The sequence below is a fragment of the Pelobates fuscus genome, chromosome 6 (genome assembly GCF_036172605.1).
Source record: "Pelobates fuscus isolate aPelFus1 chromosome 6, aPelFus1.pri, whole genome shotgun sequence".
Classification (NCBI taxonomy): domain Eukaryota; kingdom Metazoa; phylum Chordata; class Amphibia; order Anura; family Pelobatidae; genus Pelobates; species Pelobates fuscus.
In genome coordinates this window covers 138,343,442-138,356,264 of record NC_086322.1, presented here as the reverse complement: position 1 = coordinate 138,356,264, position 12,823 = coordinate 138,343,442, and the positions used below count along the sequence as shown (strand labels likewise).

At 35.7% G+C, this 12,823-nt stretch overlaps 1 protein-coding gene across 2 annotated transcripts in view; it reads right to left on the bottom strand.

Moving 5' to 3' along the window:
• Positions 1-5,199: 5,199 nt before the first annotated feature.
• EGF (epidermal growth factor) overlaps positions 5,200-12,823 on the bottom strand; it is a 129,292-nt gene continuing 121,668 nt past the window's right edge. For both annotated transcript variants that reach the window (XM_063458350.1, XM_063458351.1), the window contains exons 20-21: positions 10,437-10,510; positions 5,200-5,841 (exon numbers count right to left, since the gene is read on the bottom strand). In XM_063458350.1, the coding sequence (XP_063314420.1) occupies positions 5,831-5,841; positions 10,437-10,510 (85 nt within the window). In that variant the 3' untranslated portion in view covers positions 5,200-5,830. The remainder of the gene's footprint in view (positions 5,842-10,436; positions 10,511-12,823) is intronic.

Here is a 12,823-nt window from a genome sequence, read left to right as displayed (position 1 = left end):
TAGTGGTCCTTTAATTCTAAATCCAGATGAGAGAGTTAAATATGCCCTCACTAGTCAATGGCACCTGATAAATCAAATGTTCTCATCATTACAACGATGTGTGCCATGAAGCCAATCAAACACTTTTACAGGATTATTTACTAAAGAAAGTATTGCTGGGAATTCAAAATTAATTTCAAATTTGAGGTCAATACATTCGAACTGGAAGCATAGCTAACTTGGAGATATTTTCAGTTCAGCTATTTTTTAGCCTTTAATTTGAAATTTGCTTTGAATTCATTATGAAGACCTGACTAATCTCTATAGTAAATAACTCAGCATGAGTGTGCTTTGGAAGTGTGCTTTTTGTAATCTAGAATGAAATGTCAGAATATTTTCTCACTAGTAAAGATACTTTTTCCAGTAAACAATGTTGTGATACGGTGAGAGTTACATTTATTCTGTTTTGTGTGGTTATTTTTGTTCAGTAAGTTGCTTTTATCTGTTTTTTTTCATACATGAGTCTCAGCTACAAAGCCTGCTTTAATATGATTCCCCTCATATATATCTTAACATACAAGCTTATTCACTAAACTGTGGATTGTTGGGAACTGGCCAGGGAATTTCAAATTTTAAGCAAAATAGCCAAATAGGGAAAAGTGTCAAACTCAGCTATGTTTCAGATCTGACTGTTTTGGCCCAAAATTATATTTTATTTGTGAATAACCATGACAGAATATTGCATTTTCATATAGTATAACCTCTGCCATGGACCCTCCGGGCTTGCAGTGTTGAGTAACTTTTAAGGCCTGTCTAGTAGTGTAGGACTTGAAATTTTAAGCCCTACTATATGATCATCTAATTTAGATTCATCTAATCTAACATAGATTTTCCAGGATTTCCTCAACAACACCTCTGATTCTTTGTCAACTTCATTTGACATAATCTAGAAACCACTTCTATTCATGTCTGGTTGCTTAACAAACAAACAAATTCTAAGTACTAAAACAACTTTAGCTCATTAAGACATTTTAGTGTATAGACCATACTCCTGTAGACACGGCTCAATTCTAATTTAGGAGTCAAATCAATTAGTTTATGCATGTCTACCCACACCTCCACTGACTGTAACATACACAGCATACATGAAAAAAAAGGTTTTATTTTCCATAAGATTTTATAGCACAGTGTGTTTACTTTGGAAGTTCATAACTCCTGCTCTGTTAATTAAGCTTTAATTACACACAGGTGGCTATTGCAGGCTCTGGCAGGCTATTGACGGAGAAGAAGATAATACATTCTTAATTAAACACACTATGCAATAAGGGAAGCTAAAAAAACAACAACTTTTTTCAGGAAGGCTGTGTAAGTCACAGTCAGGGAAAGTGTGGCATTAACCTCCAGGCTGTATAAACAAAGTGATTTAAATCCTAAATGGCAAAACATTAGCAGCAAGCAGTAAGCATGCATGTGCATGTCCCTTTAATGTAGTCCAAGAGTTCAGTCTCTGATCTGTTAGTATTTGTTGGCATTCTTTATCGTCAATGCCTTTGTGGACTACAAAACTCTGGAAAAGGTGGCACTTGAGCGTGGGGCAGCAGGTAAATAACTGTATATTAGCTCTCTTGGCAATTTACTATAGAATGTACCATAAATTAGATGAATTGTTCTGGGAGTTTTTATACACTTAGTTGAGCCTGACATTAAAGATTCACTTTAAGAATATAATGATACACTTGGTTCTTGCTGATCCTTTCCCCTTCCTGCCCATATTAATGTACTCTTCTCTGTTTATCACGTTCAAGATTTTTTAGTGACAAATTCCATTCATATATAATGTGAAAAAAATACAAGGAGCTAATGTGTATCAGAATAAAATGTAATTATAACATAACGCCATGATGCCAGGCTTCAGAAGGTGATTGTACTATACAGAACTGACATATTCAAGGACAACATAACATGCAATATAAAATATAGAGAAGCATGGAATCTGCATTTACAGTTTTATTATCTCAGTTTCCGAAATGTTACATCAACGTCAATATTCAGAAAGACCCAAATATATAGTCCATGTACTCTGTTTTGAGGGAAACAGTAACAGTTCGTTGAATGATGCTGCATGTGTAATTTTAAATCTTTGCACAAAAAAAAATATAAAAAATAACAAGCAGCATATGCTTTTCGTTGTAACAGTAGATTACGCTGAGTTTGGATCACAGCTGTTGATCATTTTAGGTATTTACCTTGCAATCTAATCTATTAAATGCACTACGCAGGACCTACCGCTATTGCATATTTAGCGTTCCATACAGAACTTTCAAAACAGCTGTAATCTAAATAAGCAAGTAGAATTTAATAGAAGTACAGATAGGAGGAAACCACATACGACTTGCGGAGAATTCACATGCATGCCTTTCATTATTCCTTCTACATCGAATGATCAAACGACAGAGTAGATCTGGTGAGCAGTGCACAATATGATTTGTGTTCATTTACTGTTAATATTACAATTCCTCTTTGTCTTCAAAAACCAGAACTGAACATGCATCCATCTGTATAGTGGTTTTGAAGAAGGTTTTCAAATACTGAATTATTTTCCAGTTTCCAAAGTAAAGGTTATATCGGTCCTGAGTTAAATGTGTAGAATTACATTTCCTGGATATAAAACATGGAACATTTTGTTTTAAAATACTGGCATCATATTTAATACATCAAGTACCTGGTTCTATTTTTAAAGCCTATGCAACAATTCAATCATTTGTTTTTAACTTTTTGGGGTATTTTTATGTTATTTAGTTTTATAGAATGCAGTGAATTCACAGTTTTTAAAAACCTGAAAGTAATTTGTCCATTCCATTGAAGGAAGGGTACATCCTTATAAATACCATTGCAATTAATATGACAGCCAGGGCGATAGGTCTTAACAGTGTAAGACATCTATTTTACCTAATCCGTTAAATTCACGTGCAAATCTACCACTATTGCATATTTAATGTATAACAATATTATTTGTTTCCTAAAAATAAAAATCAGTATCAGCGCTTGGTAAATATTCCCTTGTCAGCCAAATGGGCAAAACGCGTAGATTGAGTTTGGCCGGGTTTCTATTTTGAATTTTGGGAGCGATCACAGCGGCACTTGCAAGTCGGCGTCCCTCCAAGGGCATCGGTTCCAGTGCACAGGATCGGCCTGCAGGAGCCCATGGACGGAGAGGTAACCGTATATATTCTGACTAGTGCACTGTATTGCACCAATGTTTATGTAGTGACACTTAGAGATATGTTCCACCACCAAATTTTGTAAGAGTTCTACTTAGGGTATTTTTTTTGTACAGGAAATTAATTCCATCTACAGAGTTACACTATGTCAGTATTACTTTCAATTTAAGGTTGGATACAAAGTTATATCGGACAGAATTTACTCCAACTTCAGAACATACAGACTATCGTGTAACCATTCCAATTCCCTAATCATTTGGATATATCTTCTATATACAGACATTGGAACTCTAACTTTTTGGTGTGATTAAGATATTGTTTGTTTTTCCCTATTTTGGCTGGCAATGGGATATCTACTAAGCACTGATACTTATTTTAATTTTTTGTTTACATATTTAAAACTTGGGAAGGTTTTCATTGTATCTAGCAGCTTTTAAGCACTTGTTAAACAGTGTCATAGTGCATTTATTTAATCTAATTTGCGCTCTCTTATTCTTCGAATTTGTACATTATTTGTTTCCTGTACGTTACATAACCGTCGCATTAACTGCTAGGAAAAACAAACATTCAAGAAACACATGAGAACAGGAAATAATTAAACAATTAAACCATCTGGTAGGTGCATTAACAGAACATTTAATTCCAGAGTCAGGGTGAAGGTAATGGGGGACAAAAATGTGTGCAGTTGGCTATAGAACGTATGCACTAAACTCTTACACAAAATTACATTAGAATGGTGTTCTGTCCTTATATAAAGGGGAAGGTCGTAAGTTCGTTTGAGCAGGGTACTCGTCAACCTGTTGTTCCTGTAACAATTTGTAATTGTCTCATTTATTTTAACATTTCAACCTATATAACATTGTAAAGCACTGCGGAATAAGCTGGCGCTATATAAATGCCAATAATAATAATATTAATATTAATAACACCTGATCAATAAGAACAGAGAAGAGGTTGCCATTGCTACTCATAAAAGCACTCTAGTGTGTTTCCAGAACCTGGCAAAGAGGGCTCTATTTAGTGTAAGTATACATATATACAAGATAGTCTGCTTATATGTTTGTTATAATTATTTCTCTATTATCTCCTTTTTTAATGTATTTGTGTTAAAACTAATCAACAATTCGACAAGAGATGTTAGTATATTCAGTACAATTGTACTGTATGTGTGATATATAAGCATTATAACAGTTTATGTGAATTGTCCCAAATCTTGATTCTGAATGAGAGTAGTTATTAGTGATATTACTATAATCCTATCAAATGCGTTTTCACAGAACGCAGAAAGTATTGCTGTCTCATATATATTCATTCAGTGAGATGTGTGGGGACAATTTTTAAAGTTGAGTAGTACTTCACTTCTATTTTTTTTCTAATAATTAATATTTACTTATTCCTGCTGGCAAGTACATTTTGGTGTTGGATATTATCCTACTAATTGGAGTACAGAAATATACACAAAAGTTTGCTTTTTGCATTCAAATCTATGTATCGCCACTTTGTAAAACACTATTGATCTTATAAATTTTGTTTTCCATTGCCTGGATTTACAAACTCTACAGTTAACCAATACAGTGAATTGTAATTACGGGGCTAGAAGTCCCCTGGATGGTTCCATCCCCTCTTCAAAGTTTACTAATGCTGGATTTAGCACTTCCTCTTTAGTGACATCTATTGCTTCTGTGTTTGGCCAGAATTCATTGACTGAGTGCATCAAATGGCACTCCCAACATTTAACTCTGTCTGAAGTAGGACATTCCACTTCAGAGACCAAAGGTAATAGTGCCAAGACTGACACTTTAAGGCATTTTTGTTATACACAGTGGAATTTTTTATTTCGTAATTCCATATTAATTAGCTATGTTCTAGAACACGCATACAACCCTCAAATGCAACATTTCTGGCTGTGATTTGATTTTATACCTTATATATACTGCATATTATATTTACTACAAATTCTATAAAAATTGTTTCCAAAAATAGAGAGGAACAGAAGATATAAGGGTCATATTAGTTTATATGCACACATGAGTTTTGCAGCAAATAAAATGAATGCATTCAGTAGTTCTGTTTCCAGTATAAAATGTCTTTCCAGAATATCTGACGTACAGATGGCAGAGAGATCTCAGTTATGTTGCTGTGCATTGTACAGAATATTTCCTAATGCGTCATCATCAATTACTTAATTATATTGCAGAACATTTTACATCCAGGCATAAAATAAAAATAGAAAAAATAAAATCTGCTACTTTTTAACAAATGCTTTTTTTTGGGGAAAATGATTGAAAAATAATCAGAGATTTTAATTATTGACATTTGTAGCTATGTTCATGATTAATGACTTCAGTTTCATTAACCAAAGCATTATTAACGAGGAATTTGGTAACTCAATATTTCTGGATTTAGAGAAAAGATTTAAAAAAAAAATGTGTCACCTCACATCATTGTTTATCTACATATTAATTCAACATTTAAAGTAGGATATTTTAAAATATACATTCTTCCCGTCTTGGATAGTAGATTCTGCAATGACCATTATGGCTCTCCGTGGAAATCTCTCAGGCTGTTATCTCACTATAATATAAATAGCGCTTATTTTCAGTGGATGTCCTGAGTTCCATTTAGAAGGTTCAACAGGATTCTGCAAAGGAAATAGTTCAGGTTAACTGAAAATGTACACAGGTGACCACAAAAATACTAGTTAGTGGATCACAAATCTGTATTCCTAACACTGTAGTGTCCCTCTGGCCTTGCGCCCCACAAAATTTGGCAAAAGGGAAAATTTAGACCTTAGTTAAAATTGAATCTGTTTTCATAATTTTGGGAATAGTGTACTGAGTTTTTGCTTTTGTTGAATTTCATGGAGCGTGGGGGCAGAAGGACACTATATGATTAGAAATACAGCTTTGTATTTCTAACACTATAGTGTTCCTTTAATAATGCATTTTTAAGGTTTTGATCTTAGTAAAATTGAATCTGTTTTCATCAGCTGTTAAACTAAACTCTCCAAAGTCCAATGTTTTTTTCGGTTTTTTTTTTTGTTATTTCACAACCCGCTCTCACATTAAAGTTACTGCTCTTCTCTATCTGTGCTCCACTTCTTTTCTTTCTGCATCTCTGGCACACCATCCACATCAGTTTATTGCCCTTCATATAAAGCACTATTCTGCTCTTTACGTCAGATAATATTGATCCCTCCATATCACATCAGCCTCCCTCCATCTCCTTTCTCTATTACAACTTAAACCATCATTATAGTTATCATTCCCTATCATTCAATCTATACTCTCCATCTCCCACTTGTACGTTAGATGCGTGTTTAATTCCCCTGTCACTCAGTCCGCCAGTTCTATTTCGGTGTTCAATCTCTAACCCTTCTGTAACCATTACCTTCCCTTGCAATCCATCAGTAACATTTTTCTTCTTCCATACCAATCCTTCTTCTTTCCATCACACCAGTTCCCTTCTCTTCACCCTGTCAGTTTTCTTCTCCTTGACCACATCAGTTAGAATGTCCACATCACTATACGTTTACCTATCTCCTCCTTTTTATTAGGACTTCTCCTGTCTGGAGTGAATTTGGTGTATATATCTACAGACGCACACCAGCGTTACATTGTCAACAGCATGGCAGCTTATAAGGCTGCAGATGGGTACACTATGCTTTGAGGGAACCTGCAGCTAATTTGCCTCTGCTCTGACATCAGGTCAACTTTGTTTTTGAATGGAATTAATATTGGGACATAGGTACTGCCCTCTCTATTGATTCCGTATAAAAATGCTATTCAGTATGGGTGGCATTCAGTGACTATCAGAGACTCAGACCGTCTGAATGGTTTATTGTACAGTATGAAGTCTCACGGACTGGGTACATTATTTGTTCGTTTCACTAGTGCTTCGATTAAAGAATGCTCTTTTCAAATCAATTTAGTCAGTGTGCTGCAATATTGTTTTTGGTCAACAAACAGTTAGAATGCTAGCATGCCACTTTTTCTATAGCAAACTTGTAGGATTTTAAAGGTCATCTGATGAGTTTGCCAAAGTACAGAAAAAATAGTAAGGACATAAAGAGATGGAAAGAAAACTATGAACAACTTAGATCTTAAGATCTCAGAATGAAAAAAAAAAAGAGTTCAATAAAACACCAACTGTTCCTACTTTATTCATTTCATTACCAGTTGTGCTTGCTGTTAATACCAACCCTCGTAGTAACTTTATTTCTGGCTACCCACAGAATATAGCTCTTAAATTCCATTAACCTTCACTGAACCACTGAAAAATCAAAAGTGTACACAATCCAATTATAGATGCAAATTGGGATTTATAGGGAAGTAGAAAGCAGAAGACATTAGTTAGGGAGATTTATCAAAGTGTTATGTTTTAGAAAGTGGTCTTAAAGGGACACGATAGGCACCAAATCAACTTTAGCTTAGTGAAACAGTTTTGGTGTATAGGTCATGCCATTGCAGTCTCATTGCTCAATTCTCTGCCATTTAGGAGTTAAATCACTTTGTTTATAGAGCGCCAGTCACATCTCCTTCAATGTGACTTGCACAGCCTTCCTATATAAAACATGTATAAATGTAATACATAACAGGTAATACATATAGTCAACCATGACAGGTGTATTCTGTGCTGAGGTATATTGCCATAGATCTCGTAAGATTTTAGATTGAATGAAGATTTGACTGTGTCCCTGAGGTTATTCCATAATTGCGGTGCTCTGTAGGAAACTGAGGATCAAGCAACTTTATTTTTGTATTGCGGTACGCTAAATATCATGCTAGTACTGGATCGGAGGTTATAGGAGGTGGGGACAGCTGGGGAGAGCATTCTACTCAGGTAGGGTGGGAGAAATGCTCTTATGCACAAGGCTGGAAAGATGAAGAGTGCATTGGGATTCCAGCAACAGCCAGGTTAGCTCTTTTAACATATCACAGTGGTGGGTAGATTAATTACATTTTAGTACAAAGCAGCAGAACGAAATATATAATGTATTAAGTTTATTAAGGTGGGTTTGGGTGCATATACTACATCCCCATAATCAATAACCGGCATTAGCATTTGTTGCACTGTTTCCTTACTGTAGGGCTTAGGCAGGATTTGTTTCTGTACAGGGCACCTAGTTTTGGGTAAAGTTTTGAAGAGATTTTTTCAATGTGAAGGCCAGAGAATAGATTGGGGTCTAGCAACATACCTCGATATTTAAAAGAGCAGACTGCTGTCAGTGTGCTATTTGAATTTGTTCTGATACACAGTTGTTGATTTTGTAGTTTACGTAATTTAGGTACAGTTCCAAAGATCATTGTAACAGTTTTTTTTTTAGTGTTTAGGAAGAGTTTCTTAGAATTTCATATCTCTTTCTATATTAATAGCCTTCTAAACCCTGCAGGAGCCTCATGTGTGGAACTAAAGCTCGATGTACAGATAAGGCAATACAAACTTATAAAGCATGTAAATATCTGATTGAAAATGAAACCATTTGTTTTCATGTAGGCTGTATGAGTCACAGACAGGGGAGATGTGGCATGGGCTGCATAAACAGAAACAAAGTGATTTAACTTACACATGGCAGAGAAATGAGCAGTGAGACTGGAGGAGAAAGATCTATACACCAAAACTGCTTTATTAAGCTAAAGTTGATTTGGTACCTATCGTGTACCTATAAGTACTAAAAGTGGGATAATAACCATGGAAACCAGTAGTCCAGCCAGCACATTCCATTAGTGATTTCTCCCATTTTTACTTTTTTGGGTTGTTTTTTTTTAGAACTTAAATAATAATAAATCGCCCCCACTGTGGAATCTAGAAAGTCATATTTTCCAGGTAATGATTAGGTTTAATGGAATAATATAGGAGACCTTCCCAAACAAATATCATGTAGGTGAAAGTTAATTTCTTCCAAGTTTAAAGGGGAACCATCACTGCTCTGGATATTGCACCTATCAGCTATGCTTCCACCTCAGTTATTTTGGCCCAAAATTTGAAATGTACTTTGAATTGACTTAGAATTTCTTTCAGATGTCCAGTATTTCTATAAAGGGACCAGGAGACTGGAAATCTCTTTGACCCCTTTATTACTCTTTACCTCTATTGAGATCTTATTATTATTTTTTAACATTAATACACAGAGAAAATCAGTTCTGTTTAGAATGTGTGTGAGGTTCGCAGTCGTTAAAGGGTTATTCCAACCACCATGACCACTTCAGTGATTTGAAGTGTTCAAGGTGGTAGTAGTCTGGATATGAAGTCTTGAAACATGGCGCGCATACAAAGATATTGCTCTTGTGTGCCATTAGGCACACATGACTTGGGCAGCCCAGAAGTCTGTTCTGGACTGCCAAATGTCATTTCTGTGAATATTTTGCATCTGTCGTCAGCGAACACTGCACACTGGCAAAAGATTTATCTAGCTTCTCCTCTCCCTTTGTGTGAACCCTCTGCTTCCCTTCACTACATGAATCAGGGTTTTGGTTTTTTTTAAAATTGAAAATCCTTCACTCACAAAATCCCTCCTCGTCCTTTCACCGTCTCAGAGCATGCAATGTGCTCTGAATTGGCGAACTGGTCCAATCACTAAAAAATCAACTCTTTTACAGGGTTACAAAGCTTAAATAATCAGGCTCATATAATTGAGCTGGAAACATAGCTCACTTGGAGATTTTTTTCCTCTATGAATGTTTCAGCCTAAAATTTGAAATGTGCTTTCCTGGCTCTTCCCACTCTGACTGCGCAGTGCACAGGCACGAGTGCCAAAGTTATGTTATGTATTTGGAAGCTTTATTTCAGCAATACAGCATTATTATTTTTAATAATGTAACTACAGATTAATAATGTAGTCATGCACACAGCTTTTTGGCACACACTAGGCTGGAAGGACTATCATATGAAAGTGGCTCATAATCTGCTGGCATGTCATAGCAATGCCATTTCCTTAATTTAAAGTTAGCCCTCCAACTGTTGTGTGCCTGAGCTAACAATAACACAGCCTAATAGCTGCAGTACAGCCAGGCAGCTGGGAACGTTGAAGGATAACAATGAAGTCAGATGAACTAAAGTTCAGGGCAAACATTGGATGAGTCTGGCAGCTATTTAATGTATAGAAGATGTGAATAATTTCACGGATAATCTCCAGTGGATCCCTCCTGCCCTTTGATGCTTCCTGCCACCCTCACTAAGCGACAAAGTAATAATAATAAGAAAGAATGTCTATACCGCAGGTTCTCTACTACTCACTTCTATTAGGAACCGCTGAGGCGTCTGGCGGCGCTTCTGGTTTATAAGGGCTTTTCCTCTGATACATCTGATGCCTTGCAGGGAAAACACAGACAGATTATTACAAAAAAGACAGGCACTTGGATATGAATGCTTAAAACTAGGATCTTGGAGGGCACATGTTATATTTATTGATTTTCTCTATGTATTGTGTACACACACACACATGCACACATGCATGCACACACAAAGAATACACATACTTTATAACATATACTTTAACGCTTATCTTTTAACCAGCCATTAAAGAGCATTAAATTCAATCTATACATTGTACTAGCAGAAATGCTAGGAAATGTATGTAGTTTAATGTAAAGCTCTTTAAAAATATGCTCCCTTCTCTACCTGTCAATCAAACCCTGTGCATTAGACCAGGGTCCTCCTTCAGTCGGTTCTGCCTGTCATTATGTTCCTCGTGCTTGCTGGAGTACTATGGCAGTGATGACTGTAAAGCCATTATTTTTTCATCAGCACAGAGGGCTATTCTGCTTGGAGAAATATCCCCAAACTGGGCCAATTGCAGCAGGTAGGGAGTAACATTAGAGAGTGGGTTAAATAAAGCACTGTAATACCTACAGCTCCTCCGAGATGGTGGCACTGCTGTTAGGAGCAGCAGCTGAGTATAGAAAAAACAATTCTCAAAGCAAATAAATGTTTGATTTATCACCATGATAAATCATACATTCAGTGATGTGGGAGCTATCTGTTAAATGGACCTGTCATGACAAGTAACATGCATTTTACTAGAATATTTTATTATCCAATACATTGGCACAGTTGTAGGTTTGTCCCTCTTTCTCTGCTGGTTAGTGTTTGTTGGCCAAAAAGGACTGCACAGCATTTAAACGAATACTGCACTGCCTAAGATCTTATGAGCTGCAGCCTTTGCAAGCCCTCCCCATTCTCCTCGGAAGAGACTTTTAGTCTCGTCACAGGAAAATAGCCAATCAGAGGATTCTCATTGAAGGTGTCCCGCCGTGCATATGTGCACTTACAGCAGGCAGTCAATATTTATCAATGTGCAGACTTCTAATAGAAATCAGCACTTTTACAAACTGTCATTGTTGTGGGACACTCCTCACATGGAGCTGAAGTGCTTTATGGTGGTACAGTGGTCCATTAATTCTGGTTAATAGAGTAGTCATTTAGGTTTCAAGTCGTTTTATGTCGATACTTCATCTGACTGGGCTGTTCAGCTTTTTCTAGTTTCTAACAGTTTCTAGGTTCCCCACTATAACGGGTAATACTGTAACACTACCTCTCCTTTAATACTGACACAATGACGATAATAGGTTTATTATTGGAATATAACAGATGTTATTGCTATTAAATACAGCTTGTAGAGAGCTGCAGAATACATCAGTGCTCTAAAATTAAATGTACAATAATTATAATACCACTAAAATATTTGGATTTATACATAACTTGTTGGTTTAAAAAGTACTCACTGGCTCTATGTTAGACATTAAGGATATTAGATTTTTTTTTTTCACCTGCTTATTCTTTCCTCTTGACAAAGATACAGACTATAGGTGGTCTGACTTGCCCCTTGTTTGGAATAGGGCCAATTAAATCACAGATTGGTAGCTAACCAATATATCAGATATCCATGATGTTTGATACATATGAGGTCTCTTGATCAGATTTCGTCACATGTCCAATGTGTATTATGTTTTCCTGGCTGAGCTAAATTTTGTGCAAACCAATTTGGATCTCCAATATGCTGGCTCAATGAATAACAGATGGCAGTCTCTTCTTTTTAAGGAAGTCGGGATTATCATGTTGTTATATTTTTACATTTTAATCAAAACATGCTAGATCTCAGTAGGAACCAGTGAACATTTGCTTTCAATATTAGCTGCTCATTGTTCTCCTTTGAAGACGTTTCACATAAGCAGTCTGGATGTAAGCTCAGTATAATATTATTTCAACCAAGCGTGTAATTATAAATATTCTTTTCTAATAAACTTCAATTGTTACAATTATCTGGAACATTTGGAATAACAGAGAAATGAAAAACATTGGAAGAAATAAAAACTTGTTGTTACTGTTGAGCTAAATATTGGTTATTCTAGATTGATTTGGGGATCTAAAATGACATTAAAACATAATTAGTACAGTTTATTCCTATAGTGCCAACACATTTTGCAAGGAAAGGGATTTTAATCAAAGTTTAAATTTGTTTTGGTTTAGAAAAAAAATTTATACATAATTTATTTTTATAACATAACAATAACAAAAGTTACTTTGTCAGAAGCAAAACAATATATTTAGGGTTATTCATTAAAGTGTCAATCGCTGAGCATTCAAAGTAAATTAAAAGTAAATTTAAAATTCTAGGCCAAACC